We start from the raw sequence: 27,592 nt of genomic DNA on the forward strand, positions 1-27,592 counted from the left end.
TAGACCGACCAGGGAAAACTGCAAGTGAGGAGAGTAGCGAAGGCTGGCTGGCGGAATGGGCTGGCAGGTAGCAGGCATAGTGTAATCCAAAAAAGTGTCAAGTGATTCATTCTGTTTGGAAGATTGAGGAGAAACAATATAAATGGAACAATTTGAAAAGGGACACAGAAACAGAGAGAGACAGCCAGAGGCGAATGTACACAAATCATCAGAGGTGACAGAATCTTTATAAAACACCAGTTCATCCCCAACAACTGCATTAAATTTCAGGCTCCACCCTTGAAGAACACAAAGGATTCAAAAAGAATTCAAGGGGATTCACTGGACTGGGATCAAGGATGAGGGAATAAGGTTAACCTGGAGATACAGGAGGAGCTGGGAGTGCTCTAAGCATTCCAGTCCCTGGGAAAACCTTCTGGCGCTGGGCTAGCATGCAGATTGAGCTGGACAGTTAATACCCCAGAGAGGCCAATTCAAACACTTGCTCACAATCTTTCGCCCATCTCGTTTCTGATGCGTGTGGCTTGTGACTCCCAGTTGGTGTTCTCCAAAGAGCAGATTGGATTATGGAGATTTAAATGAGGTGTTCAAATTCTGAAAGTGTTTAGACGAATAAAGAGAAATGATTTCCAATCGGCGAAAGGTCAATAATCAGATCACACAGAAGGTCATTGGCAAAAGAAGCAAAACCAAAAAATTAAAAAGCACTCTTCACTTACAGCACAATTTCTCCTGGCATTGACAAATTATCTATCAGTAACGATTTTTTTCACCCAGTGAGTAGTTAGGGTTTGATGCATTGCCTGACTGTGTGCTGCTAGCAGGTTCAATCAAAACATTCAAAATGGAATTAGATTGTATCTGAAAAGGAAGAGTGTGTGAAGTTACGGAGAGAAGGTGAAGGAATGGAAAGATGTGAGATATGAGAGATCTGAGATGCTTCCAGCATCTCGGATGCCGATAGTGCGGCACTCCCTCAGCACTGACCCTCTGACAGTGCGGCACTCCCTCAGCACTGACCCTCTGACAGTGTGGCACTCCCTCAGTACTGACCCTCTGACAATGCGGCACTCCCTCAGCACTGACCCTCTGACAGTGCAGCACTCCCTCAGCACTGACCCTCTGACAGTGCGGCTTTCCCTCAGCACTGACCCTCTGACAGTATGGCACTCCCTCAGTACTGACCCTCTGACAGTGTGGCACTCCCTCAGTACTGACCCGCTGACAGTGCGGCACTCCCTCAGTACTGACCCTCTGACAGTGCGGCACTCCCTCAGTACTGACCCTCTGACAGTGCGGCATTCCCTCAGTACTGACCCTCTGACAGTGTGGCACTCCCTCAGTACTGACCCTCTGACAGTGCAACACTCCCTCAGTACTGACCCTCTGACAGTGCAGCAATCCCTCAGTACTGACCCTCTGACAGTGCGGCACTCCCTCAGTACTGACCCTCTGACAGTGCGGCACTCCCTCAGCACTGACCCTCTGACAATGCGGCACTCCCTCAGTACTGACCTTCTGACAGTGCGGCATTCCCTCAGTACTGACCCTCTGACAGTGCGGAACTCCCTCAGCACTGACCCTCTGACAGTGCGGCACTCCCTCAGTACTGACCCTCTGACAGTGTGGCACTCCCTCAGTACTGACCCTCTGACAGTGCGGCACTCCCTCAGTACTGACCCTCTGACAGTGCAACACTCCCTCAGTACTGACCCTCTGACAGTACGACACTCCCTCAGCACTGACCCTCTGACAGTGCAACACTCCCTCAGCACTGACCCTCTGACAGTGCAGCACTCCCTCAGCACTGACCCTCTGAGAGTGCAACACTCCCTCAGTACTGACCCTCTGACAGTGCGGCACTCCCTCAGTACTGACCCTCTGACAGTGTGGCACTCCCTCAGCACTGACCCTCTGACAGTGCAACACTCCCTCAGTACTGACCCTCTGACAGTGCGGCACTCCCTCAGCACTGACCCTCTGACAGTGCGGCACTCCCTCAGTACTGACCCTCTGACAGTGCGGCACTCCCTCAGCACTGACCCTCTGACAGTGCGGCACTCCCTCGGTACTGACCCTCTGACAGTGTGGCACTCCCTCAGTACTGACCCTCTGACAGTGCGGCACTCCCTCAGCACTGACCCTCTGACAGTGCGGCACTCCCTCAGCACTGACCCTCTGACAGTGCGGCACTCCCTCAGCACTGACCCTCTGACAGTGCGGCACTCCCTCGGTACTGACCCTCTGACAGTGCGGCACTCCCTCAGCACTGACCCCCTGACAGTGCGGCACTCCCTCAGTACTGATCCCTTCACAGTGATGTTTTTTTCCCACAGCTCTGTAGTTGGATTACACTTGTCCCATCATCAGAATATATTTGAAAATAGTACATTTGATCCTCCCTCGCTCTGTTGCCATGTCTCTCAACGGACAATTAATTTATTTATTGGAACTGCAGGATCAGGACACAGAGAACATTCAGATACAGCCCAGTCTGTGGAAAAAGTTCTTTCCATCTGGACCACAAATGAGGAGATTTCATAAACACCTTTTTGAGGGATTTTGAATCAAAAAGCTTCTGATGCCCTTTCACTAAATGGCCTGAGGGCTTTGAGAGTTATTTGATATTGGTCTGGTTTGCAATTCCATGAATTTTGATAATTGAAGATGATTTGTTTGAGGATTTTATAGTCAATAAATGATTCTGTGTGGTGACTTTCCATGGGGATGTTTGGATATTTGTTCACACAAGGGTTCCTGAGGATGAGAAACACTCTCCAGTAAAAGGCTGTCGATACTCGGGGAGGGGGAGGGCCCAGCTGAAATGTTCATTCTCAGATCGACAGGTTTTTTTTTGGATAAGGCAGGAAAAGGAGAGAGGCAGAGAACTGGGGCTCAGGAACGCATCAACCAAGATGTAACTAAATGGTGAGACAGACATAGGGGCTGAAGGGCCTTGTCCTGGTTATCGTAGGGAATGTTGTGAGCTTACACAGGTATGGATTCACTTTCCTCACATTCTGTCTGTCTTCTTATCTCCTCAGAGGGAGACAGTAGTCCAGTAGATGGAGAGGGAGAAGGTAAGGGGCTCTGTTCAAACCCACCATCCTGTTTGTCAATCACAGTCATTTAAATCCTCCCTAGTAGCTGTACATTCCATAGCTGACATTAGACCTCAGGCCTTTGTGTGAACCCAATCATTCAAATCATACAAAGAACAAGAAAATGCATCTCCATTTCTGCAGCTTGGAACTCAATTTACTCATCTCTCTGTTACCAGTTGTTTGCTTGGGGACAGCTGGACATCATTCCACATTTGAGGGTGAAGTCGGGGGTTATGGGAGGATGCTGCAAACATTTTTTGGAATTTGAGGAGCAGCTGCGAGTTTGAGTTTTGGAAATGCACTGTCTTCTCCACCTGGTTTTCAGATCCATCAACCAGCAACTTGTGAAAGGGAAAGTGTGGATTAGATGAAGAAGGTTTTGGAATATGAACGCTTGCAGGAAGGAGGCAAATACATCACACACATACTTGCACTGCTAGAAACTCTAAACACCCCTCATACAGGCAATCAACTCAGATCTACGTTGGAGGCTGGGACCTCCAATGCTGAGTATTCCCGGAATTCGGTGTAGGAGGTGTGAGCGCACGAGAGGCAGGAGGAGATCCTGCATTTCATATCACAGAGCACAACACTAAGGGGGTGCAGGCATAAGACTCTTCTGGCTCATAGAAGCAGACACATCAAGACAGAGACTGTCCCCATCAGATATTCCCAGGTACAGCACGGGGTTAGATATAGAGTAAAGCTCCCTCTACACTGTCCCCATCAAACACTCCCAGGAGAGGTACAGCACTGGGTTAGATACAGGGTAAAGCTCCCTCTACACTGTCCCCCATCAAACACTCCCAGGACAGGTACAGCACGGGGTTAGATACAGAGTAAAGCTCCCTCTACACTGTCCCCATCAAACACTCCCAGGACAGGTACAGCACGGGGTTAGATACAGAGTAAAGCTCCCTCTACACTGTCCCCCATCAAACACTCCCAGGACAGGTACAGCACGAGGTTAGATACAGAGTAAAGCTCCCTCTACACTGTCCCCCATCAAACACTCCCAGGACAGGTACAGCACGAGGTTAGATACAGAGTAAAACTCCCTCTACACTGTCCCCCATCAAACACTCCCAGGACAGGTACAGCACGGGGTTAGATACAGAGTAAAGCTCCCTCTACACTGTCCCCCCCATCAAACACTCCCAGGAGGTACAGCACGGGGTTAGATACAGAATAAAGCTCCCTCTACACTGTCCCCCATCAAACACCCCCAGGACAGGTACAGCATAGGGTTTGATACAGTGTAAAGCTCCCTCTACACTGTCCCCATCAAACACTCACAGGGGAGATAAAGCATGGGGTTAGACATAGTGTCTAGCTTCCTCCACAGAGGAGATAATGTTTTGTTATTAACTGCTGTGACACATGTTGGCTCGTGATGTCACACTTAGATATTTTTGAGAAATGATTCTAACTGTAAACACTCTGCAGTGTTCCAGCTCTAACACAACGGCAAAAGGTAGTTTGCCTCATTCTGTTATGTAAATGTTGCCACAGTCAGGGGGACAGGTCAATTGTGCCATCAAAGTGAACATTTTACTGCCCATACTCTTCACAGTAGCTCCATATGACAGGACAGAATGTCTATTAATAAAATGGGATATTGAAACACGAGCGTGAAGAATTCTGGAAGATGATGTTGTAACATTGGTCGAAAAGGTTGGGAGGGAGTGTAAAACGAGATTTTGACTTTTTCCTGGTACTATCGAGGAGTCAACTCTCTGCTGCTGTAGTTGATGTTGCAACTAAACAGCTCAGATCCACGGTAGCACCTGACCTGATAAATCCAATTTTATTTTTCTTAGAAATGTGGAGAGTGGCTACTGAACAGAATCACAGGAGTCTGCCAATAAACTTATATATAAAACAATTATTAAACAAGATGGACAATATTACACTTCTCCTTCACCCACAACTATATATTTACAGATATATACAGAGTTATACAGATAATACAAGTTACCAAAGCTATCTCATACTCCAATCTTCTCAATAAATACAGTCCATGAATTGTGACCAGATACACCACATGCTGAAAGCAACTTATTGATGCCATCCAAAACAATTTCTGCAGATTTCTCATCAATCCCCCAGATGCTTAACACACTGAACCAATTGTTCCTCACTGGAACTTTGACTTTCACACAAGAGTTCCAATCTTTGAGTTTTCTCCCAAAAGATGCTTTCCCTTGGATATCATCACCAAAGGCCCACCTCCAGGGTTTCAACCTTTCTTTTTGATGTTTCTCTGCTCTGGAGCACCACGTGCTTTCAAACAACACGTTCCACCCAGTCTCTCAGATACCCAGCCGTGCCATCTGAACGCTACTGCTTCCTAGGCCTGTATTAAAGAGTCACCAATCTTTGGGTCTCCTTGAATCTCTAGCTTCTCGCAAGCTTATTATTGCTTTACATCTGCTTCCTGCAGCTTTGTCTTTTTGAAGTTTTCCTCTGTTCCTCACTCTTAACATCACTGAACAGGATATTTTTTCAGATCCCTGTTCTTTCCCTCTGACTAGAAGGTCTTCTTGGAACTTTGTTCTGTCTCCCCCTGGTTTTGGGACATTTCTGTTCTTTTTTTTAATGAGACCTGGTCTCTGCAATCTCCTTCATGCTTATTCTAGCAATTTCATTGAACATTTGCTTACATCTGGGATACATTCTTTCAATTGAACTAAAACTGTCTTCTGTTCCCCAATGTATCACTGTTACAAGGCAACTGTCCTGTTCGCTATGCTCTCTGTTTGCCTTCGACTCATAAAACCCTGTTAAAATGCAGGCATCTTTTAAAGTGAAACTAAACTTTAGCTTCCTTAACAATCCACTGCAGAAATATAAAGCACACTTAAACTTAAGGCTATAGTTCCTTCCTAACACCCATAACTAAAGATATAACTTATTTAAAACTATCTCTATTTCTTAACATTGGGCTTGTCTTTGGGCTATTTCCTGACCTTTTTCACTGTTTCTCTGTGGGTGTAGTCACTGCTCCCACCATCTGTTATTGTTGGTTTGTTTTGGAAGACATTGGATGTCTTAGTCTGACAAGAGATCTGACTCGAGGCAAGGTTCTTCCCTTAAAAGTACTTTTATTTACTTAACTACTATATATAGAATAACAGAACATCAGGACGGAAATATACTGCTTCTCTTGCTCCTGTCATCATTGCACACACGCTCAGTAACGATTATTAGAATAGTTTTAGAATTAAGCCTTTACGAGACCATAGTTTGAGGTTTGAGGGAGGGAGGGGAGGAGTCCTCACAGTCTGAGCAGAGTGTGAGAGAAAGGAATATTTATTTTAGGTGTGATTGGTGTTTCTGTGCCCACCCGGCTGTTGAGCCCTGGCAAGGGCTCTCTCTCTGTCCCTTTCCTGACTGTCTCAATCTCTGTCACTCCTCCCCTCTGTTTCCTTTCACCCTCTTCTCTTTTGACTCTCCCTCGCTCCCTCACTCTCTCTGCCATTGTCCTTGTATCCACCTTATTCTTTACCTAAATCCCAGCATATTTCTGATCAAATAATTAATGGCAAATTTAAGATTTTTTTGACTTTTTAATTTTCTAGATTTTGCTACTGTTTATTATTACTGTAACTGATAATGAATGCCCATTAATTCTCAATCTTTTGTTAAAATTTCTATTTTTTAGCCCTGTGGGAGTGAAATAGAGACAGGGAGAGTGAGATAGAGACAGGGGGAGTGAGATAGAAGCAGGGAGCATGAGATAGAGACAGGGGGAGTGAGAAAGAGACAGGGAGAGTGAGAAAGAGACGGGGGAGTGAGAGAGAGACGGGGGAGTGAGATAGAGACAGGGAGAGTGAGATAGAGACAGGGGGAGTGAGATAGAAGCAGGGAGCATGAGATAGAGACAGGGGGAGTGAGAAAGAGACAGGGGGAGTGAGAAAGAGACGGGGGAGTGAGAGAGAGACGGGGGAGTGAGATAGAGACAGGGGGAGTGAGATAGAGACAGGCAGAGTGAGGGAGAGAGAGACAAGGGGAATGTGATAGAGACAGGGGGAGTGAGAGAGTCGGGGGGAGTGAGAGAGAGAGAGACAGGAGGAGTGAGAGAAAGAGACGGGCGAGTGAGATAGAGGCAGGGCGAGTTTGAGAGAGTCAGGGGGAATGAGATAGAGACCGGGGGAGTGAGATAGAGACAGAGGGAGCGAGATAGAGACAGGGGGAGTGAAATAGAGACAGAGGCAGTGAGATAGAGACAGAGGGCATGAGATAGAGTCAGGGGGAGTGAGACAGAGACGGGAAATGAGAGAGAGAGAGAGAGACAAGGGGAATGAGATAGAGACTGGGGGAAGTGAGGGAGGGACAGGGACAGTGAGATAGAAATGGGAAATGCGATAGAGACAGAAGGAGTGAGATAAAGACGGGAGAATGAGATTGAAACAAGGGGAGTGAGATAGAAATGAGGGAAGAGGGAGAGAGAGATAGACAAGGGGAGTGTGATAGAGACAGGGTGAGTGTGATTGAGATAGAGGAGACAGGGAGATGGTTGGATGTGAGGACAATGGTTTGGGATTCAGCAATTGATTAATTGAATCAGTTTTATTCCTGATCAAAAATTAAACAGGCTGAAAAAACATTAAGTCCAAGTAAACAATAATTTTCACTGATAATCCTCCATAACCAGTGATCTGAATAATTAATGAAACAAAATCCCTAACAAACTAGATCTTCATAACCAGTTTAACTTAAGCTGAGTCTGATATCAACAGTGAGACTAATATCATTCCAAAGCTAAATGACTAGCTGTCCATTTACATCTTTGAAGGTTTGCTCTCATTCTATCTAAGTGCTGGCTGACACGTTGAAAATCCAGCCTGGATTCTGATCCCTTGTTCACAAGTGCTGCTGGCATTCACGGCAACTGAAGGGTCTGGGGGAATGAAGGGAGCTGCTGGAAGTTGGAGAATGCAGTCTTTCTGGCCTGTCTTTCTGTTAACCTACGTGCCTTGGTAAGGAGCCGGGCTCTCTGTTAGCCCTTTGTCTTAAATCAAACGAGGGATGTTGAACATGCCCATTAGAAATGAGAAACTGCCAAACTGCGCTGTAGAGGGAGCCAGACAGATTGGAGAACTGTTCCAGAATTTTTCACCAGGCTCCATGCCCATCATCATTTTAAAGCAAATTTTAGTTCAAGCAACTGTGCCCAGGGCTCTGAGCCCATCTTCCATCTTCCATTATTTAAATTCTACATGCATCTCTCTCATCTCCCCTCTCTGTATCTCTCTACAATGTATAAGGGAGCATGTGGACCCAAGCGAACACTGCAGAATTGAAGACAAGGCAAGCAGTGTACTTGTTGAAATTAGGGCAAAGTTAATCAACAGACTACTGGACCATGAACAAGCTTGGTAGCTCAATGTAGCCAAAGCAAGACACAAAATATGCAGCAATAATTGAATAAATGATTCTGCCGAGGGATGGTGATTGAGTTTCAATGAGTGCCGACATCTTTTCATGGGAAAACATTTTTCATTGTCGCTTTTCTGTCACAATTTAAATTCACAAACTTCACGCATTCATGAAACTCACTTGACAGGAGTGATGAGAGTCACTGCATCCTGTCCAGTTGTGAATGCAGGATAGTGAACAGGAGAAGGATGTCAGAGTGAAGGGGAGAGAGCCTTTAATTTGCCAGAGCTGTGCGGGTCAAACTTTCAAGAGCTCAGAGGGACAGTGCTTACTCGGAAGAGGCAGCACGATGCTGCTGGCCTTTGGCTCTGGTGGATTTAACATTTCACTTGCAGATATCTCGCGACTGGAACCTGACAACAATTGGTATGTAGGCGACTATCTCTATATTCCAGCTTCACTGTTTCCCTCTTCTCCTTCACCAGTTGATCCCTGTTTTTGTTCCGATGTGCCTCTCTCTTTCTTTCTCTCATTCTACTTCTCTTTCCATTTAATTGCTTGTTTCTTTTTGCCTCGTTATATCATTATTAGCTGTGCTCACTGTCTCTCTCTCCCCCTATCTATCGCTCTGTCTCTGCTCTGCCTGCTAGTTGTTTGTTCTGATTCTCTCACACTTTCCTTGCCTCACTGCTTTTTCTCTCTCCTGCTCTTTCCCTGTTTGTTCCCCCTGTTTCTTTCTGACCTATATCTCTCTTCTATCAATGACTATCTCCTTTATTTTTTTCGGTCTTGGTTTCTCTCATTCTGTCTGTCAATTGCTGCTTCTGTCAATGCCCCTCTTATTGGTTCTTCCTTTATTTTTGATAAGAGAGAGGATTAAGGGTTATGGGGAGAAAGCGGGAAAGTGGAACTGAGCAGCGACAGATCAGCCATGATCTTATTGAATGGCGGGGCAGGCTCGAAGGGCTGGATGGCCTACTCCTGCTCCTATTTCTTATGTTCTTATGTTCTTTATCTTGTTCTCTTAATGCGCCTGTTTTAATCACCCTAGAACCACATTGTTAGTTCTTCATTCCTGTGTGAAGTTTTCCTGCACCCTGACATCACAGTGGTGGTACAGTGGTTAGCACTGCTGCCTCACAGTGCCAGGGACCCAGGTTCGATTCCTGGCTTGGGTCATTGTCTGTGTGGAGTTTCCTCGTGTCTGCTCAGGTTTCCTGCAGGTGCCCTGACTTCCTCCCATAGTCTCAAAGACATGCTGGTTAGATGCATTGGCCATGCCAAATTCTCCCTCTGTGTACCCAAACAAGTGCCGGAGGGTGGCGACAAGTGGAATTTCACAGTAACTTCATTGCAGTGTTAATGTAAGTCTTGCTTGTGACTAATAAATAAATAAACTTTATGGACGTTTTAATTGGCAATGTCTTGGGGGAGGCCTCTAATTTTTTGATGTAACTTAAGACATTGTGATTAATATTACATAATATATAATACATTAAGACATTATATGACATTATATTATTCACAGTTATACCCAGTAAATAGGTCTGCCTCAGATGACTAATTTCCCACATTTTTTCAGAATCTTGCATTAGGCGTGCCTCTGTGCTTCAGAAATCCCTTAGGATGTTCCTTGATAAACATTCTAGGATAACAACAGACTGATTCCACAACGAAGCCCCGAAAGCATCCCACCAATGCCCAAATACCAAGGATTCATGGGATGTGGGCAGTTACCAATCCCGAATTGCCCTTGAACTGAGTGTCTTGCTCTGTCATTTCAGAGGGCGGTTAAGAGTCAACCACGTTGCTGTGGCTCTGGAGTCACATGTAGGCCAGACCGGGTAAGGACGGCACATTTCCTTCTCTAAAGGACATTAATGAACCAGATGGATTTTTACAACAATCAACAATGGTTTCATGGTCATCATTAAACTTGTAATTCCAGATTTTTATCGAATTCAAATTTCACCATCGACTGTGGTATAGTGAGATTCGAACCTGGATCTCCAGAGCATTACTCTGGTGTCTGGATTACTATTCCAGTGACAATGCCACGATGCCACTGCTTCCCTATTATTTTATAACATACACAAAGTTATACCCTATGACACACCATGTGTTATTATACAGTATATATGTACAAGGTTATACCCAGTGCAGGCCGTATTATTATTTATCACATAGTGTTTGTTCCAATAACAAATGTTGTGTTATTATACAATATATACAGCGTTATACCCAGTGATGCACAGTGTGTTATTATACAATATATAGTGTTATCTCCAGTAGGCAGTTTGATTATCTTATATAAACAGTGTTATACCCAGTAAACAAAGAACAATAACAGGAAATGTTGGAAAAACTCAACAGGGTCCACAGCATCTTTAAGGAGAGAAACACAGTTCATGTCTTGAGTCCCTGTGACTCTTGAGCTAAAGAGAGGGAGAAATGTGATGTGTTTCACTCTGTGTGACAGGGTGTTGAGTGGCTGGAGCAAAATGGAAGACAGGATCAGGATAGATTTGACAAAGATGAGGAGAGAATGTTTCCAGAGGGCTATCAGAGCCTGGGTTCTGCTCTGCCCTGTGCAATCGGTTGATTTCTAGGTTCTCTGAATCATTGCTTTTCCCATTCTGTTTCTTCTTGCAGAGCCCAGAAGCTACGTGGAGTCAGTTGTCAGGACGGCAACAGTCGGGGGCAGCAATCTACAAAGTTCTCCCGCGCCTCAGAGCTACATGGTCGACCCCCCAGCCAGGATCATACCCTGCACCTCAACATTCACTTCCCCCAGTCTGGTCTCAAGTAGCAGCCCTTTGCTTGGCATGGAGAGGTGAGGAGAATCAATGAGCTAGAGTGGAAGGGTAAAGGACTTACATAGGCACCAGCTCCCTGGTTTGATATCCAGCCTGTTGCTCTGTGTCTGAGGCTCAGTCCCACACTGGGAGAGATCAGTTCATTCAGTGTAACTGGATCAGAGCCTGTGAGTCAGCTCTGCACCAGGAGATGCACTCAGACACTGAGCCAACAACAGGAACTTGATTGATTTTTCAGTGGGAGATCCAAATTGCTTGATCACTCCTTTTGATTGGAAGATGGGGCATTTCTGACAATTATTGATGTTTGTTTTGTTATTCAGGGAGGTCTTGTGTCTGCAGGACAAGGGTATTCAGCAGTGGAAGGTTTAATGTGGAATGGGGAACTGTACCATCTATAGTATTATATAGAGAATCACATGATAATGACTGCATGTGGAGTAGGGTCTGGAATGAGCCGACATGGAAACAGCAGCCCTGGCAACGCCTTGGATATGTACATCATTACCAATAAACGGTTTGCATTTAACCGTATCTCCGGGGATCTTTCCAGAAATACCAAACAATCTTTACAACATTGTCCGCTGACTGTGGGAACCGGGGCAAGTCCTGCTGCAATTCTAGTGAAAATCCACAGTCAGCAGCTGTGAAAGCCTGAATGGTCAGTGCCAGTGGGACAGATTGTCAGCTCAAACTGTGTTAATGCTTCTTTCTCATACAGATTCTGTCTTTTTTTAACTTCCTCAGTGCCTTCGTCACAAGCTGTCCATCAGCAGGTGCCAATGGGCATCACACCACTCCAGCCCAGCCAAGTCTGGATTCCAGTTTAAGATCAGCAAGCTTCTCACATCCGTCCCTTGCTGAGAGCAGCTATCTCAACACCACCCCATCAAACCTTTCAGCCCCGGGCACTAGCAGCTCCTCAGGAAGCTTTGCCATAGGTGCTGACTTTTCACTAAGCCCGGGTGCCCTTCACCAAGATAGGGCTGTGACAGGAGTTCATGGGTTGTCTGGCAGCCCACAGTCTCTCCATCGGACAATGGCCACTAACGCCCCCTCAAGCCCTTCCTTGAGCAGGAGAATAATCAGTCCAGGGACAGTGATGCCTCCTGGAAGCCCAGGTATGACCAGGAACCCGATGGGTGCTCATGGCATTCAGACTGGCACATCAAGTAGCCCGATTATGTCCAGATACCCTGGTATTGTTAGTGCCAGTGCGCCAGTCACCCCCAGCAGCCCAGTCTTGGAGCCATACCCTTTGTACGGCTATTCAACTCCAACAGCACAGCTGGATGAGCGGTATCCAGCACTGTCACGCCAAGGGAGTTCCTCGGGATACGCTTCACCTGGAACACCAGGCTTCCCCGTCTCACCGGCTTACTACAACTCGGCCACAAGCAGCCCTGCCTCTGCAGCGGTTTTCACTGTCACACCAACCACACAGGGACCCAGTGGTTCCTCTCCACCCCGAGGATGTCCAGTTGCTAGCCCTCAACCTGCTCTGCCAGAGAAGAGGCGAATGTCAAGTGGTGACCGCTCCAACAGCTCAACCAACTATGCCACAATCAATGGAAAGACAAACTCACCCATCTCCAGTGGGATGTCGAGCCCAAGTGGAGGCAGCTATCCAAGTGTAGCTTTTTCACACACATTACCTGACTTCTCCAAGCTCTCTCTGCATGGTAAGAAGGTCATTTCACTTCCATATTTGAAAAAAACTGCATCTTGTCTCTTGTGGTTTTGTGATCATGTTTAATTAAGCTATTAGAATTCTCTGAGGAAGTAACATCTGAGGCTTTTCATTTCTCTTTCACTCTCCCGTATTTCTTTTTAACCTTATTATCTCCCATGAGAGTTCCCTTACCACCTGAGGATTTTGCTTTTCGCCAGTTTCTTTGCTTTACAGGGTGAAACCAAACTTTGAATGATGAACTAAATCATAATCATCTACCATTTCTGCTGCTAAGCTCACAGTTTTAACTCTCTGCCCTTCCATATGAGTTCTCACTACTTTGAGAATTGCTACCCTTTCCTAACAGCATCATACATCTGGTCTATTCAAGGCCCTATCTATCTGTCAGATTTACTTGTTTGATCCTTCCAAACTATATGTACGTTTGACCAGTTTCCTTCCTTAGACTTCTGAACCGTTGTCTGTAAGCTTCTGGCACTAGTTCATAATGCACTTAAAAAGGCTTTTTTCACCCACAGATACCTCCTCTGATAGAGAGACAAGCATTTCACTAGCTCTACCTAACAAATTTGTTTCAATACCCACATGGTCTGTGGCCATTTCATTTGTTTAAGCACTTTTTCAAATGAAATGAAAAAGGCTTCTACGTCCTTTTCCTCAAACCTTGGCAATGCTTGGACATATTTAAACAGATCCCCACCTGGCCTTTGACTACGATGGGTTTACTCTTCCTCACTGTCCCCACCACTACTCCCAAATTTTACCTTTGGCTCCACCATTTTAAATTGATGTTCACTCTTCAGTTCCAGTTTCTGAAGTTCATATTCTATCTTTTTTTCCCTTTCCTCTCTTGCTGGTGTTTCTTGTTCTTGCAGGGTTATTCTTTCCCTTTCTTTTTCTCTTGCCTGTGATTCGGGCAGTTTCTATTCTTTTGCTTGCTGTTCCATTCTCTCTCTTGCTTTTGCTTCAAATTCAAGCTGTTTCATTTTTAATTGAATCCTATCAATTTCCAATGATTCTGACTGTGTTTCTGGCAAATTTAAATGCTGAGCTATCACTGCAATTATTTCCGCCTTCCTCAACTCTTCAGGTAACCTTAATTGCACCTTATTTGCCAATTTTAAAAGCTTTGCTTTAACCACCTTTTGTAAACCACTCCAAGTGACCTCTTTCACATCCAGGATACTCTTAGCCACTGAAAGAGCCATTATTCCACAAGGTACTCCCTATTTAAACCAACCAAATGCAACACCTGAACACAAATATACTCACGACCCACTGTCTTTCAGTACAATAATTTCAAACCAAAGATTTTAAACTGTAAAGAGCCCCCAATTCCCTGAAGGGCCAGGCCAGAAACTCCAAGGTGTATTACACAGTTAGCCTAGACCCAAACTTTTGCTTTTGATTTTGGCATTAGAGTGAGAATAAGATGTTTCACTCCAGATGTGATTCAAGTGATCCACAAGGAAGTCTTATCAAAACAAACTTTATTGAAGAATGCAGTTAGAATATAACAAAAATAATTAGCATAACGTTCACCAATTAAAATACTTAAACATAAGAAGGTACAATCCTCAATATCTAGCTATCTCTGTTATTCCAATTTAAAGCAATATCCCATAGACATATGGGATTCTACAGAATCAGTTAGCATATAAACAAGTATGCTCATGTTTCAGCCTTTTAACATTTCTGGACAGAGATCCAGACAGTAGTTTTCAAAACAGCAACTTTCAGAGAAATACCAACTCTCATACAGTAGAATCTCCAAAAAAGGAACTCATCTCCTGGCAGATGCCTGACTCCAACTTCAGAGAGGAGAATAGAGAGACACTGCTCTCTTTTTATTCCAAAAACAGCTTCCAAGCTTGAATATTCTCGATAAGCCCAGCTTCCTCTCACATGACCAGAACTGCAAATCATCCTAATCATCCCCATTCTGCAAAATCCCAGGGGAAAACATTAAACAGCATTAGATCAGATTAAAACCAACATTTTAGCCATTAGAGGCGATTATGCTGCTGCAGTAACAACACAGGATAGCAGTAGATGGAACAGCTCCTCCAGGTACATTAAACTGTGATAACTGAACCTGCACAAGAACATGGCTCAAATACATTTCTGTAATCGTCACACTCCTCTTAGCCTAAAATGATGGCTTCTCATTCTAGAATGTCCAACCAGAGGAAACATCCTCTCTACATCTACCCTGCCAATCCTCTTTAACATCTTATATACCTCAATTAGACCTGCTCTCATTCTGCTAAACTCCAGTGAGTTAGGACCTAAACTGCTCAATCTCTTAGGAACTAATCCAGTGAACCTTCTCTGAACTGCCTCTAATGTATTTAATTCCTTCTCAAGTACAGGGACCAGACTGTGTGCAGTTTCACCAATGCCTTGTACAGTTGCAACACCATGCCCCTGCTTTTATATTCTATTGGCAATGAATGACTAAATTCCATTTGACTTCCCTATTACCTGTTGCACCTGGATACTTTCTGTGATTCATGAATACTGACACCCAGATCCCTCTGTACTGAAGCATTTTGTAGTTTCTCTCCATTTAGATCATTTTTTTTATTCCTCTGACCAAAATAGATAATCTCACACTTATCCTCATTAAATTCCAGCTGCTAGATATTGGCCCATTCATCTCACCTAGCCATATCCATCTGTAAATTTCTCATTGCCTCATTGCAACTTGCTTTCCCACCTGTTTTAATGTCATTTACAAATTTGACTATATTACCTTCTACTGTCCTTAACTGGTTGGGTCTATACATGACTCCAGATCTACAGCAATGTTAGAGCACTTGGTTAGATTCAGAGTAAGGCACCCTCTAGATTGTCCACATCAAACACTCCCAGGACAGGGACAGCACGGGGTTAGATACAGAGTAAAACTCCCTCTACACTGTCCCCATCAAGCACTCCCAGGACAGGTATAGCACGGGGTTAGATACAGAGTAAAGCTCCCTCTACACTGTCCCCATCAAACACTCCCAGGACAGGTACAGCACGGGGTTAGATACAGAGTAAATGTCCCTCTACGCTGTCCCCCACCAAACACTCCCAGGACAGGTACAACATGGGGTTAGAGACAGAGTAAAACTCCCTCTACACTGTCCCCATTAAACACTCTCAGGACAGGTACAGCACGGGGTTAGATACAGAGTAAAGCTCCCTCTACACTGTCCCCCATCAAACACTCCCAGGACAGGTACAGCATGGGGTTAGATACAGAGTAAAGCTCCCTCCACACTGTTTGTAGGGTGGGAAAGATTAATTAATGTTTTATTTCTGTTTGATACTATAACTGTGTAGGTACATTAGTTCCTTTTTCCAATTTTTCCTCCTTAACCCTGTGCCATTCTAATGTCTGTCCCATCTGTCTGTTGGGGCAGCTACTTACAGACTTCGAGAGCTGGAGAACTCACCAATCGAGAGTGAAATCAGGTTTTTAAACCCTCAGACCACAAGAAATAAAAACAGGAGTAGGTCTTTCAGCCCCTCGAGCCTGCTCCTCCATTCAGTAGGATCTTGGCTGATCCGACATTCCTCGTATCCACTTTCCTGCCCTTTCCCCATAATCCTTGATTCTGTTACTGATCAAAAACCTATCTCAGCTTTAAACATACACAAGGGCTCTGCCCCCACCGCTCTCTGTGACAAGGAGTTCCAAAGACTCACAACCCTCTGAGAGAAGAAATTCCTCCTTATCTCAGTATTAAATTGGCGTCCCTTTATTCTCAGACTGTGCCCTCTGGTCCCAGTCTCTCCCATGAGGGGAAAAACTGTCTCAGCATTTACCCTGTCAAACCCCTTCAGAGTCCAATATGTTTCAATGAGATCACCTCTCATTCTGCTAAACATAGAACATTACAGTGCAGTACAGGCCCTTCGGCCCTCGATGTTGCGCCAACCAGTGGAACCAATCTAATGACCCTCTAACCTAAACTATTCCAATGTTATCTGTATGCCTATCCAATGACCATTTCAACGCCCTTAAAGTTGGCGAGTCCACAACTGCTGCAGGCAGGGCATTCCACGACCTTACTACCCTCCGAGTAAAGAACCTACCTCTGACATCCTTCCTATAATTACCACTCCTTAATTTAAAGCTATGTCCCCTTGTGTTAGCCATCACCATCCGAGGTAAAAGGCTCTCACTGTCCACCCTATCCAATCCTTTGATCATCTTGTACGCCTCAATCAGGTCACCTCGTAACCTTCTTCTCTCCAATGAAAATAACCTCAAGTCCCTCAACCTTTCCTCATAAGACGTTCCCACCATACCAGGCAACATCCTGGTAAACCTCCTCTGCACCCTTTCCAATGCCTCCACGTCTTTCTTATAATGCGGCGACCAGAACTGTACGCAATACTCCAAGTGCGGCCGCACCAGAGTTTTGTACAGTTGTAACATGATCTCACGGCTCTGAAATTCACTCCCTCTACCAATAAAAGCTAACGCACCGTACGCCTTCTTAACAACCTTATCAACCTGAGTGCCAACTTTCAGGGAGCTATGCACATGTACCCCGAGATCCCAATGAGTCCCAGCCTGTTTAACGTTTCCTCATTTCAACAATCCCTCCAAACCGGGGTTCACCCCAGTGAACCTTCTCTGAACTGTCTCCAATAAGATAGTATCTTTCCTTCAATAAGAGGACCACAGTTGCTCACACTGCTTAGTCCTACTTTTCTCTCTATCTCAGATGGAAGCCCAGAAGCAAGAGCCCATGTGAAGTTTGTGCAAGACACATCCAAGTACTGGTACAAACCAGACATCTCCCGTGAGCAAGGTATACAAGAGTGCACTACACAACTGAACCTTGAAGATATTGAGGGCAGGGAGGGTATTTGAGGGGGGCAGACAAAGCCTCAGATGTCCCACTGAGGGGCAGGAGGAAAGGAGAAGCTAGTTTCTCCTTTTCCAGTGCTGATGTTCAGAGGGAGAGTAGAGAAACTCAGAGCTTCAGTTCATACAGGGTCTGTCTGGGGAGATTCACCTTAAATTATCAGTTCAGAGTTTTGTCACTGAGGAAATAATACTGGCCAGAACACTGCGGGCAAACCTGACTCTTCAGGGTGGGATCTTTTATATCCACCTGAGAGAGCACATTGTGCTACTGACACTGCCACACTCCCTCAGTACTGACCCTCTGACAGTGCAGCACTCCCTCAGTACTGACCCCCTGACAGTGCGGCACTCCCTCAGTACTGACCCTCTGACAATGCGGCGCTCCCTCAGTACTGACCCCCTGACAGTGCAGCACCCCCTCAGCACTGACCCCCTGACAGTGCGGCGCTCCCTCAGTACTGACCCTGTGACAGTGCAACACGCCCTCAGTGCTGACCCTCTGACAGTGCGGCACTCCCTCAGTACTGACCCTCTGACATGCAGCTCTCCCTCAGTACTGACCCTCTGACAGTGCGGCACTCCGTCAATATTGACCTTCCAACAGTGCAGCACTCCCTCAGTACTGACCCTCTGACATGCAGCTCTCCCTCAGTACTGACCCTCTGACAGTGCAGCACTCCCTCAGTACTGACCCTCTGACAGTGCAGCACTCCGTCAATATTGACCTTCCGACAGTGTGGCACTCCCTCAGCACTGACCCCCTGACAGTGCGGCGCTCCCTCAGTACTGACCCTGTGACAGTGCGGCACTCCCTCAGTTCTGACCCTCTGACAGTGCGGCACTCCCTCAGTACTGACCCTCTGGCATTCCCTCAGTACTGACCCTCTGACAGTGCGGCGCTCCCTCAGTACTGACCCTCTGACAGTGCGGCACTCCCTCAGTACTGACCCTCTGACAGTGGAACACTCCATCAGCACTGACCTTCTGACAGTGCGGCACTCCCTCAGTACTGACCCTCTGACAGTGCGGCACTCCGTCAATATTGACCTTCCAACAGTGCAGCACTCCCTCAGCACTGACCCTCTGACAGTGCAGCACTCCCTCAGCACTGACCCTCTGACAGTGGAACACTCCATCAGCACTGACCTTCTGACAGTGCGGCACTCCGTCAATATTGACCTTCCAACAGTGCGGCACTCCCTCAGTACTGACCCTCTGACAGTGCAGCACTCCCTCAGTACTGACCCTCTGACAGTGCAGCACTCCCTCAGTACTGACCCTCTGACAGTGCAGCACTCCCTCAGCACTGACCCTCTGACAGTGCGGCATTCCCTCAGCACTGGCCCTCTGACAGTGCGGCACTCCCTCAGCACTGACCCTCTGACAGTGCGGCATTCCCTCAGTACTGACCCTCTGACAGTGCGGCACTCCCTCAGTACTGACCCTCTGACAGTGCAGCACTCCCTCAGTACTGACCCTCTGACAGTGCAGCACTCCCTCAGTACTGACCCTCTGACTGTGGCACTCCCTCAGTACTGACCCTTTGACAGTGCGGCACTCCCTCAGTATTTAAGAACAGTGGCAAGGAAAACCCAGCTAATTATTGGCCAGTGACCTTGTCATCAGTGGTAGTGAAATTGTTGGGGAAGATTCTTTCGAATAGGATCTATACACATTTGGAACTGAATGGTCTTGTTAATGACAGATAGCATGGTTTTATCGCAGGGAGGTCATGTATCACTAATTTAATTGAGTTTTTTGAAGAGGTGACAAAACTGATTGATGAGGGAACGTCTGTGGATGTTGTCTACGTGGACTTTAGTAAGGCATTTGACAAACCCTCATGGCAGGCTGGTGCAAAAGATTAAATCTCATGGGATCAGGGGTGAACCAGCTGGATGGATTCAGAACTGGCTTGGTCATTGTAAGAAGTGTCATAACACCAGGTTAAAGGCCAACAGTTTATTTGGTAGCAAATGCCACTAGCTTTCAGAGCACCTTCTGCTCCTTCGTCAGGTCAGCGGAAGTTCTGTTCACAAGCAGGATATATAAAGGTACAAACTCAATTTACAGAATAATTGTTGGAATGTGACTCTTTACAGCTAATCAAGTCTTAAAGGTACAAACAATGTGAGTGGAGAGAGCATTAAGTACAGTTCAAAGAGATGTGTACTGTCTCTGGACAAGACAGTTGGTGAGATTTTGAAAGCCCAGGTAGGTCATGGGGGTTACAGATAGTGTGACATAACCCAAGATCCCGGTTGAGGCCGTCCTCATGTGTGCGGGACTTGGCTATTAGTCTCTGCTCAGCGACTCTGTGCCGTCATGTGTCATGAAGGCCGCCTTGGAGAACGCTTACCTGAAGATCAGCGGCTGAATGCCCATGACCGCTGAAGTGTTCCCCAACAGGAAGAGAACAGTCTTGCCTGGTCAAGCGATGTTCATTCATCCGTTGTTGTAGTGTCTGCATGGTCTCCCCAATGTACCATGCCTCGGGACATCTTTTCCTGCAGCGTATCAGGTAGACAACGTTGGCCAAGTTGCAAGGGTATGTACTGTGTACCTGGTGAATGGTTTTCTGATGTGAGATGATGGCATCCATGTCGATGATCCAGCATGTCTTGCAGAGGTCGCTGTGACAGGGTTGTGTGGTGTCGTGGTCACTGTTCTCCTAAAGGCTGGGTAGTTTGCTGCAGAGAATGGTCTGTTTGAGGTTGTGCAGTTGCTTGAAGGCACGAAGTGGGGGTGTGGGGATGGCCTGAGCAAGATCTTCATCTTCATCAATGACATGTTGAAAGCTCTGGAGAAGATGTTGTAGCTTCTCCATTTTGAAGAGGTACTGTACGTTGCTGTGTGAGGGGTCACTGTGTGAGGGGTCACTGTGTGACGGATCACTGTGTGATGGGTAGCTGTGTGAGGGGTCACTGTGTGAGGGGGTTGCAGTGTGAGGGGTCACTGAGGGGTCACTGTGTGAGGGGGGCTGCTGTGTGAGGGGTCACTGTGTGAGAGGTCATCTGAGAGGTCACAGTGTGAGGGGTCACAGTGTGAGGAGTCACTGTGTCAGGGGTCACTGAGGGTCTCTGTGAGGGAGATCTTTGCCTGCATTGACCCAGTTGAACACAGATTGAGTTGTGAATTGAACACTTAACCGTTCACTGCCAATGGGAATTGGGCTGGAAGCTGTGACTTGATGCTTATTCTGATTTGTTGGTTTTAATGTTTGTGATATGTTTACATATTAATGCCCTTTCTTGTCGTCCTTTCCTCCCCATCCCCTCTCACCTGGTCATCTCCTTTTCACCATACCACCTGAATCCTCTTCTTTCTATCCTCTATCATTCTCCATCTCTCTTGCCTCTTCTTCCTTTCCATTTCTTGTCTCTCTTTCCTCTTTCTCCACACCGTCTTCCCTCCCTCCTTCACCCTCCCTCTCCTGTGACCCTGAATATTCCCTTCTCCAATCCTATTCCTCCAGCGATTGGTCTGCTGAGGGACCGAGATCCCGGAGCCTTTATCATTCGAGACAGCCATTCATTCCGTGGAGCGTATGGCCTGGCCATCAAGGTCTCCAGCCCTCCCCCAACTATCGCACAGCAAAGCAAGAAAGGTACTGACACAACTCTCACTCTCAGAGCGGGAGTGGAAGCAGGATTGAGGGATTCAGAATGCAATTCTCCCTGGAGAAACTTCCCTCTATTAAGAATCTAGGACAATTCTGGGAAAATGAGGAGCAGGAAGTGGATTGAGATTGAGAAACGAGGTTCTGGAAAAGAGACAGAGAATTAACGTACAGGGCAATTTGATTAGTATTATGGGGAGAAAAGGGATTGAGAGACTTGGGCAGAGGGTGAAAATTCTCTGTAACTCTCTCCCCAGTGTCATTCTCCCTGTGACACTCCCCCAGTGTCACTCTCCCTGTGACACTCCCCCAGTGTCACTCTCCCTGTGACACTCCCCCAGTGTCACTCTCCCTGTGTCACTCCTCCAGTGTCACTCTCCCTGTGACACTCCCCCAGTGTCACTCTCCCTGTGACACTCCCCCAGTGTCACTCTCCCTGTGACACTCCCCCAGTGTCACTCTCCCTATGTCACTCCCCCAGTGTCACTCTCCCTGTGTCACTCCTCCAGTGTCACTCTCCCTGTGACACTCCCCCAGTGTCACTCTCCCTGTGACACTCCCCCAGTGTCACTCTCCCTGTGACACTCCTCCAGTGTCACTCTCCCTGTGACACTCCTCCAGTGTCACTCTCCCTGTGACACTCCCCCAGTGTCACTCTCCCTGTGACACTCCTCCAGTGTCACTCTCCCTGTGACACTCCCCCAGTGTCACTCTCCCTGTGACACTCCTCCAGTGTCACTCTCCCTGTGACACTCCCCCAGTGTCACTCTCCCTGTGACACTCCCCCAGTGTCACTCTCCCTGTGACACTCCCCCAGTGTCACTCTCCCTGTGACACTCCCCCAGTGTCACTCTCCCTGTGACACTCCCCCAGTGTCACTCTCCCTGTGACACTCCTCCAGTGTCACTCTCCCTGTGACACTCCCCCAGTGTCACTCTCCCTGTGACACTCCCCCAGTGTCACTCTCCCTGTGTCACTCCCCCAGTGTCACTCTCCCTGTGACACTCCCCCAGTGTCACTCTCCCTGTGACACTCCCCCAGTGTCACTCTCCCTGTGACACTCCCCCAGTGTCACTCTCCCTGTGACACTCCCCCAGTGTCACTCTCCCTGTGTCACTCCCCCAGTGTCACTCTCCCTGTGACACTCCCCCAGTGTCACTCTCCCTGTGACACTGTCCTATTGATAAATTCATTAATGGAATGTGGGCATGGCTGGCAAACAATTATTACCCATCCCTAATTGTCCCTGTAAAGGTGGTGGTTTTCTTGAACCACTGCAGTCCCTAAGGTGTAGGTCCACCTACAGTGTTGTTAGGGAGTGGGGGGGCGGTGGAGGTTCCAGGATTTTGATCCAGTGACAGTGAAGAAATGGTGATTTATTTTCCAGTCAGGATGGCGACTACTTCCATCCTTTTAGATGGAAGTAGTCGTAGGTTTGAAAGTCTCCGCCTAAGGAATCTTGATTAATTCTTGCGGTGCATTTTGTAGATAGTACACTCAGCTACCGCTGAATATCGGTGGTGGAGGGAGTGAATGTTTGTGGAAGAAGGAGCAATCAAGTAGATTGCTTTATCCTGGGTGCTGTCGGGCTTCTTTAGTTTTATTGGGACCTCACTCATCCAGAGAAGTGGAGAGTATTCATCACTCTCCTAATTTATGCCTTGTAAATGATGGCCAGGCTTTGGGGAACTAGAAGGTGAGGTACTTGCCAACAGGATTCCTAGCCTTTGACCTGCTCCTGAACCCACAGTATTTATATAGCTGGTCCAGTTCAGTTTCTGGTGAATGGTGAACCCCAGGATGTTGATAGTGGGGTATTCAATGATGCTAATGCATTGACTATCAAGAGGGGATCAGAACCTCTCTTGTTTGAGATGGTCATTGCCTGGCACTTGTGTGGCATGAATGTTACTACCACTTATCATCTCAAGCAGGGATATTGTCCAGATCTTGCTGCCTTGATGTTAACGACAGTCATTCTCACTTCACCTCAGGTTTCAACTTCTTTAATTTATTCATTTGTGGGATGTGGGTGTCATTGGCTGGCCAGCATTTATTGCCTATCTAATTGCCCAAGGGCTGTTGAGAGTGTTGTCGATCTGGAGTCACATGGCTGCACAGCGGCACAGTGGTTGGCACTGCTGCCTCACGGTTCCAGGGACCTGGGTTCGATTCCCAGCTCAGGTCACTGTCTGTGTGGAGTTTGCACATTCTCCCCGTGTTTGCGTGGGTTTTCTCCGGGTGCTGTGGTTTCCCCCCACAGTCAAAGATGTGTGGGTTAGGTTGATTGGCCCTGCTAAATTGCTCCTTAGTGTCCCAGGATGCGTAGGTTAGAGGGATTAGTGGGGTAAATGTGGGGGTTACGGGGATAGGGTCCTACGTCGGATTGTTGCCGGTGCAGACTCATTGGGCCGATTGGCCTCCTTCTGCACTGTAGAGATTCTATGGAGTCACATGTAGGCCAGACTATGTAAGGACAGCAGACTTCCTTCCTTAAAGGACATCGGTGAACCAGGTGGATTTTTCCAACAATCGACAAAGGTTCAAGGTCACCAGTAGGTCACCAGATATTTTTTATTCAATTTAAATTCCACCACCTGCTGTAACAGGATTCAAACCCAGGTCCCCAGAACATTAGCTGAGTTTCTGGATTAATAGTCTAGTGATAATACCACTCAGCCATCGCCTCCCCGACATTTTTATGCCTGTTTGAACTAAGGCTGGAATGAGGTCAGGAGCTGAGTGATCCTGACGGAACCTAACCTGAGCAGATTATTGCAGATTGCATCACTTTACCGATGATCGAGAGTAGACTGGGCAGTTATTGGCTGGTTGGATTTGTCCTGCTCCCTGTGTACAGGACATACCTGGGCAATTTTCACATTGCTGGGTAGATGCCAGTGTTATAACTACACTGGAACAGCTTGGCTAGGGGCTGGTAAGATTTGTGAATGATGCAGATATCTCCCCCCATTCACCCGGAGCAGGAGCAATGAATAAATCATCAATAGACTGTTCCTCGTTTCCTAGGTGACATCACCAATGAGCTCGTTCGACATTTCCTCATTGAAACCAGCGCGAAAGGGGTGAAACTGAAGGGTTGTCCTAATGAACCTTACTTTGGTAAGTAACATTATCGAGCCTCATCTCAGAGATACCTCGTCAAACAGATTGGACACGGTTGATTCAAATACTGGGGGGTTAGCGAGGAGATGGGGGGGGCGGATGGTGTGGGGTCAGGTATTTGGGAGGAGAAAGATGATGGGAAGAGGGGGACGGGAGAGTTTGGAGAAGTGAGGGATGGACAAAGTAGATAGGGAGTGACTGCTACCCTCGTAAAAGGATCGAAAACGAGAGGCCATAGATTGAAAGTGATTTGCAAAAGAAGCAGATATGATGTGAGAAATAACTTTTTCACGCAGCCAGTGGTTGGGGTCTGGAATGCACTGCCTGGCAGTGTGGTAGAGGCAGCTTCAATCGAGGCATTTAGGAGGACATTAGATGAAAGGTTGAATAGAAACAAGGTGTAGGGGGATGAGGAAGAGGCAGAAGAATGGCACCAAGTCATGATGCTCCATTGAAGAGTCGGTGCAGACACGATGGGCCAAATAGCCTCCTTCTGAGCTGTAACAACTCTGTGATTCTCCGAAGGGAGGGATGAGGGTGGAGAGGGTTGTTGGGGTGAGTGGTGGAGACACAAGGAAGAGTTGGTGGGGAAAGGATTGAGGGGAGTGGCTTGGGAGGAGAGATTTCACATAGTGAGCAGTGGGATTCATGGAGGAGGGGTTTGAGGAGATTGTTTGAAGCAGGGAAGAAGGTTTGGAGGATACGGGTTTTGATGAGGGGAGGATATTTGGAAGACAGAGTATCTGTGTGTATGAGTGAATGCATGTGAAAAGAGAGGAGATTTGATAGAAATGTTCTTAGTGCAGGCCTGAATATGATCCAGGTTTTTTTTGCATTTGGACTTGGGCTGCTTCAGTAATAAAGTACAACCTGCGGGGTCATCTGTGTTTGTCAATGAGTATATTTGTACTTATATCTGTTAGTATGTATGTATCTGCATAGGTCAGTGTGTACATGTGAATCTGTGTCTATCAGTGTCTAGGTGAGCATCTGTGTATGTCAATTTCTGAGTGAGTGTCTTGTGACGATACTGTGCCCTTAAGAAACATATTTGTGTCATTTTCTTGTGAAGGATGTGTTAAGATTTAGCTCTGTTTAATCAGTGCTGCTTTGTCTGTTCTGGGCAGCCCATCCTAGTTATTGGAGTGTTTTATTCGGACCTAATGCTAATTTTTTAATTTTTTGGATTGTCCCCTGGAGTTTCTGAACTGGTCCCTAAAAAACTGTGTATCTCAAAGTGTAAACTTATAGCTGGACATGTCAATTTCTAATTGTGTTTGTGTGTGTGTGTGTGTGTGTCAGTGTGTACCAGTGTATTGGGTGTGGCAGTGTATATGCGTGCATCTGTATGTGCTAGTATATATGTGTGCATCTGGAAACAAACATATGTAGATGCATATCTGTGAATGTAAGTGTGCACATGTACGTTTATAACTGTCAGTGTATACATCTGTGTCTGGTGTGTCGGTGTACACATGTGCATCTGCATATGTCCTTGTGTATGTATGCTTTTGTGTGACACTGTACCTGTGTGTATTTGTATGTCTCATTGCATACATGTGTGTTAGTATGTATGTGTGTGTCAGTGCATTCCTGTGTGTATATCAGTGTGTCTGTGTTTGTATGTGTCAGTGTGCATTTTTGAATGTCAGTGTATATGTATGTGTGCATCTGTGTGTGTCTGTATGTATGCATGTGTGTTTGATTTGATTTGTCACATGTATGAGTATACAGTGAAAAGTATTGTGTCTTGTGCACTAGATAGACAAAGCATACAATACATAGAGAAGGAAAAGACAGAGTGCAGAATGTAGTGTTACAGTCATGGTTAGGATGTAGAGAAAGATGCGAGATAGGTCCATTCAAAAGTCTGACAGCAGCAGGGAAGAAGCTGTTCTTGAGTTGGTTGGTAAATATCCTCAGACTTTTGTATCTTTTTCCTGATGGAGGGTGAAGAGAGTATGTCCAGAATGTATGGGGGCCTTAATTATGCTGGCTGCTTTGCCAAGCCAGTGGGAAGTGTAGACAGAGTCAATGGATGGGAGCCTGGTTTGCGTGATGGATTGGGCTTCGTTCACAACCCTTTGTAGTTTCGTGCAGTCTCGGGCAGAGCAGGAGCCCATAACAAGCTGTGATACAACCAGAAAGAATTCTTTCTATGGTGCATCTGTAAAAGTTGGTGAGAGTTGTAGCTGACATGCCGAATTTCCTTAGTCTTCTGAGAAAGCAGAGACGTTGGTGGGCTTTCTTAACTACAGTGTCAATATGGGGGGACTTGTACAGGTTGTTGGTGATCTGGATACATAAAAACTTGAAGCTCTCAGCCACTGTGTATGTCTCTGTATGTGTGGCAGTGTGTATGGTAGTGTGTGTATCTGTATGTGTGTCAGTGTGTATGGTAGTGTGTGTGTATGTTCCTCTGCTACAGACCTAGCTCCTCCCATTAATCACATCATCACATGAGCCTATCTATCTAAACTCACATTCCATTCCTTAAATCAAAACCACTGGGCACCTTTTTTTGTAAACAAAAGTCCATTAGCACTATCCACTGCATGGTGAAAATGAGTAATCATCCTCCTGTCCCAGCATCTGAGACATATTCCTTCCATAGATAATGACTACCTGTAAAGTTAAAAATCTTTATACATTCCCTTTAAGTTGAAATAAAGATATATTCATATCCATTACAGTGTGTCATTATCATCACAGTGTGTCAGTGTGTATCTATGTTTGTATGTATCTGTGTTTGTGTAGGTCAGTCTGTATCTGTGTGTGTGTGTGTTTGAGTGTGTCAGTGTGTATCGGTGTGTGTACATCTGTGTGTGTGTGTATGTCAGTGTATATCTATGTGTGACTGTGTCCCTGTGTGTGTCAGTGTATGTGTGTGTGTGTGTGTGTTTGTGTATGTGTGTCACTGTGTGTGTGTGTGTGTGTCTGTCTGTTTGTATCTGTGTGTCCATTGATGTGCTGCAGTTTCTG

At 46.3% G+C, this 27,592-nt stretch overlaps 1 protein-coding gene across 12 annotated transcripts in view; it reads left to right on the top strand.

The window, feature by feature from the left end:
• The window catches only part of tns1b (tensin 1b), a 590,459-nt gene that overhangs the window by 536,830 nt on the left and 26,037 nt on the right, over window positions 1-27,592 (top strand). For 10 of the 12 annotated variants that reach the window (XM_080199610.1, XM_080199614.1, XM_080199618.1 and 7 more), the window contains 6 exons: window positions 3,045-3,080; window positions 11,139-11,319; window positions 12,050-12,984; window positions 17,720-17,806; window positions 21,341-21,472; window positions 24,515-24,607. In XM_080199610.1, coding sequence (XP_080055736.1) covers window positions 3,045-3,080; window positions 11,139-11,319; window positions 12,050-12,984; window positions 17,720-17,806; window positions 21,341-21,472; window positions 24,515-24,607 — 1,464 coding nt within the window. The remainder of the gene's footprint in view (window positions 1-3,044; window positions 3,081-11,138; window positions 11,320-12,049; window positions 12,985-17,719; window positions 17,807-21,340; window positions 21,473-24,514; window positions 24,608-27,592) is intronic. The other 2 variants (XM_080199612.1, XM_080199615.1) reach the window with 1 other exon arrangement.

Source organism: Carcharhinus amblyrhynchos, chromosome 11 (assembly GCF_965287045.1).
Source record: "Carcharhinus amblyrhynchos chromosome 11, sCarAmb.v2.hapA, whole genome shotgun sequence".
NCBI classification, from domain to species: domain Eukaryota; kingdom Metazoa; phylum Chordata; class Chondrichthyes; order Carcharhiniformes; family Carcharhinidae; genus Carcharhinus; species Carcharhinus amblyrhynchos.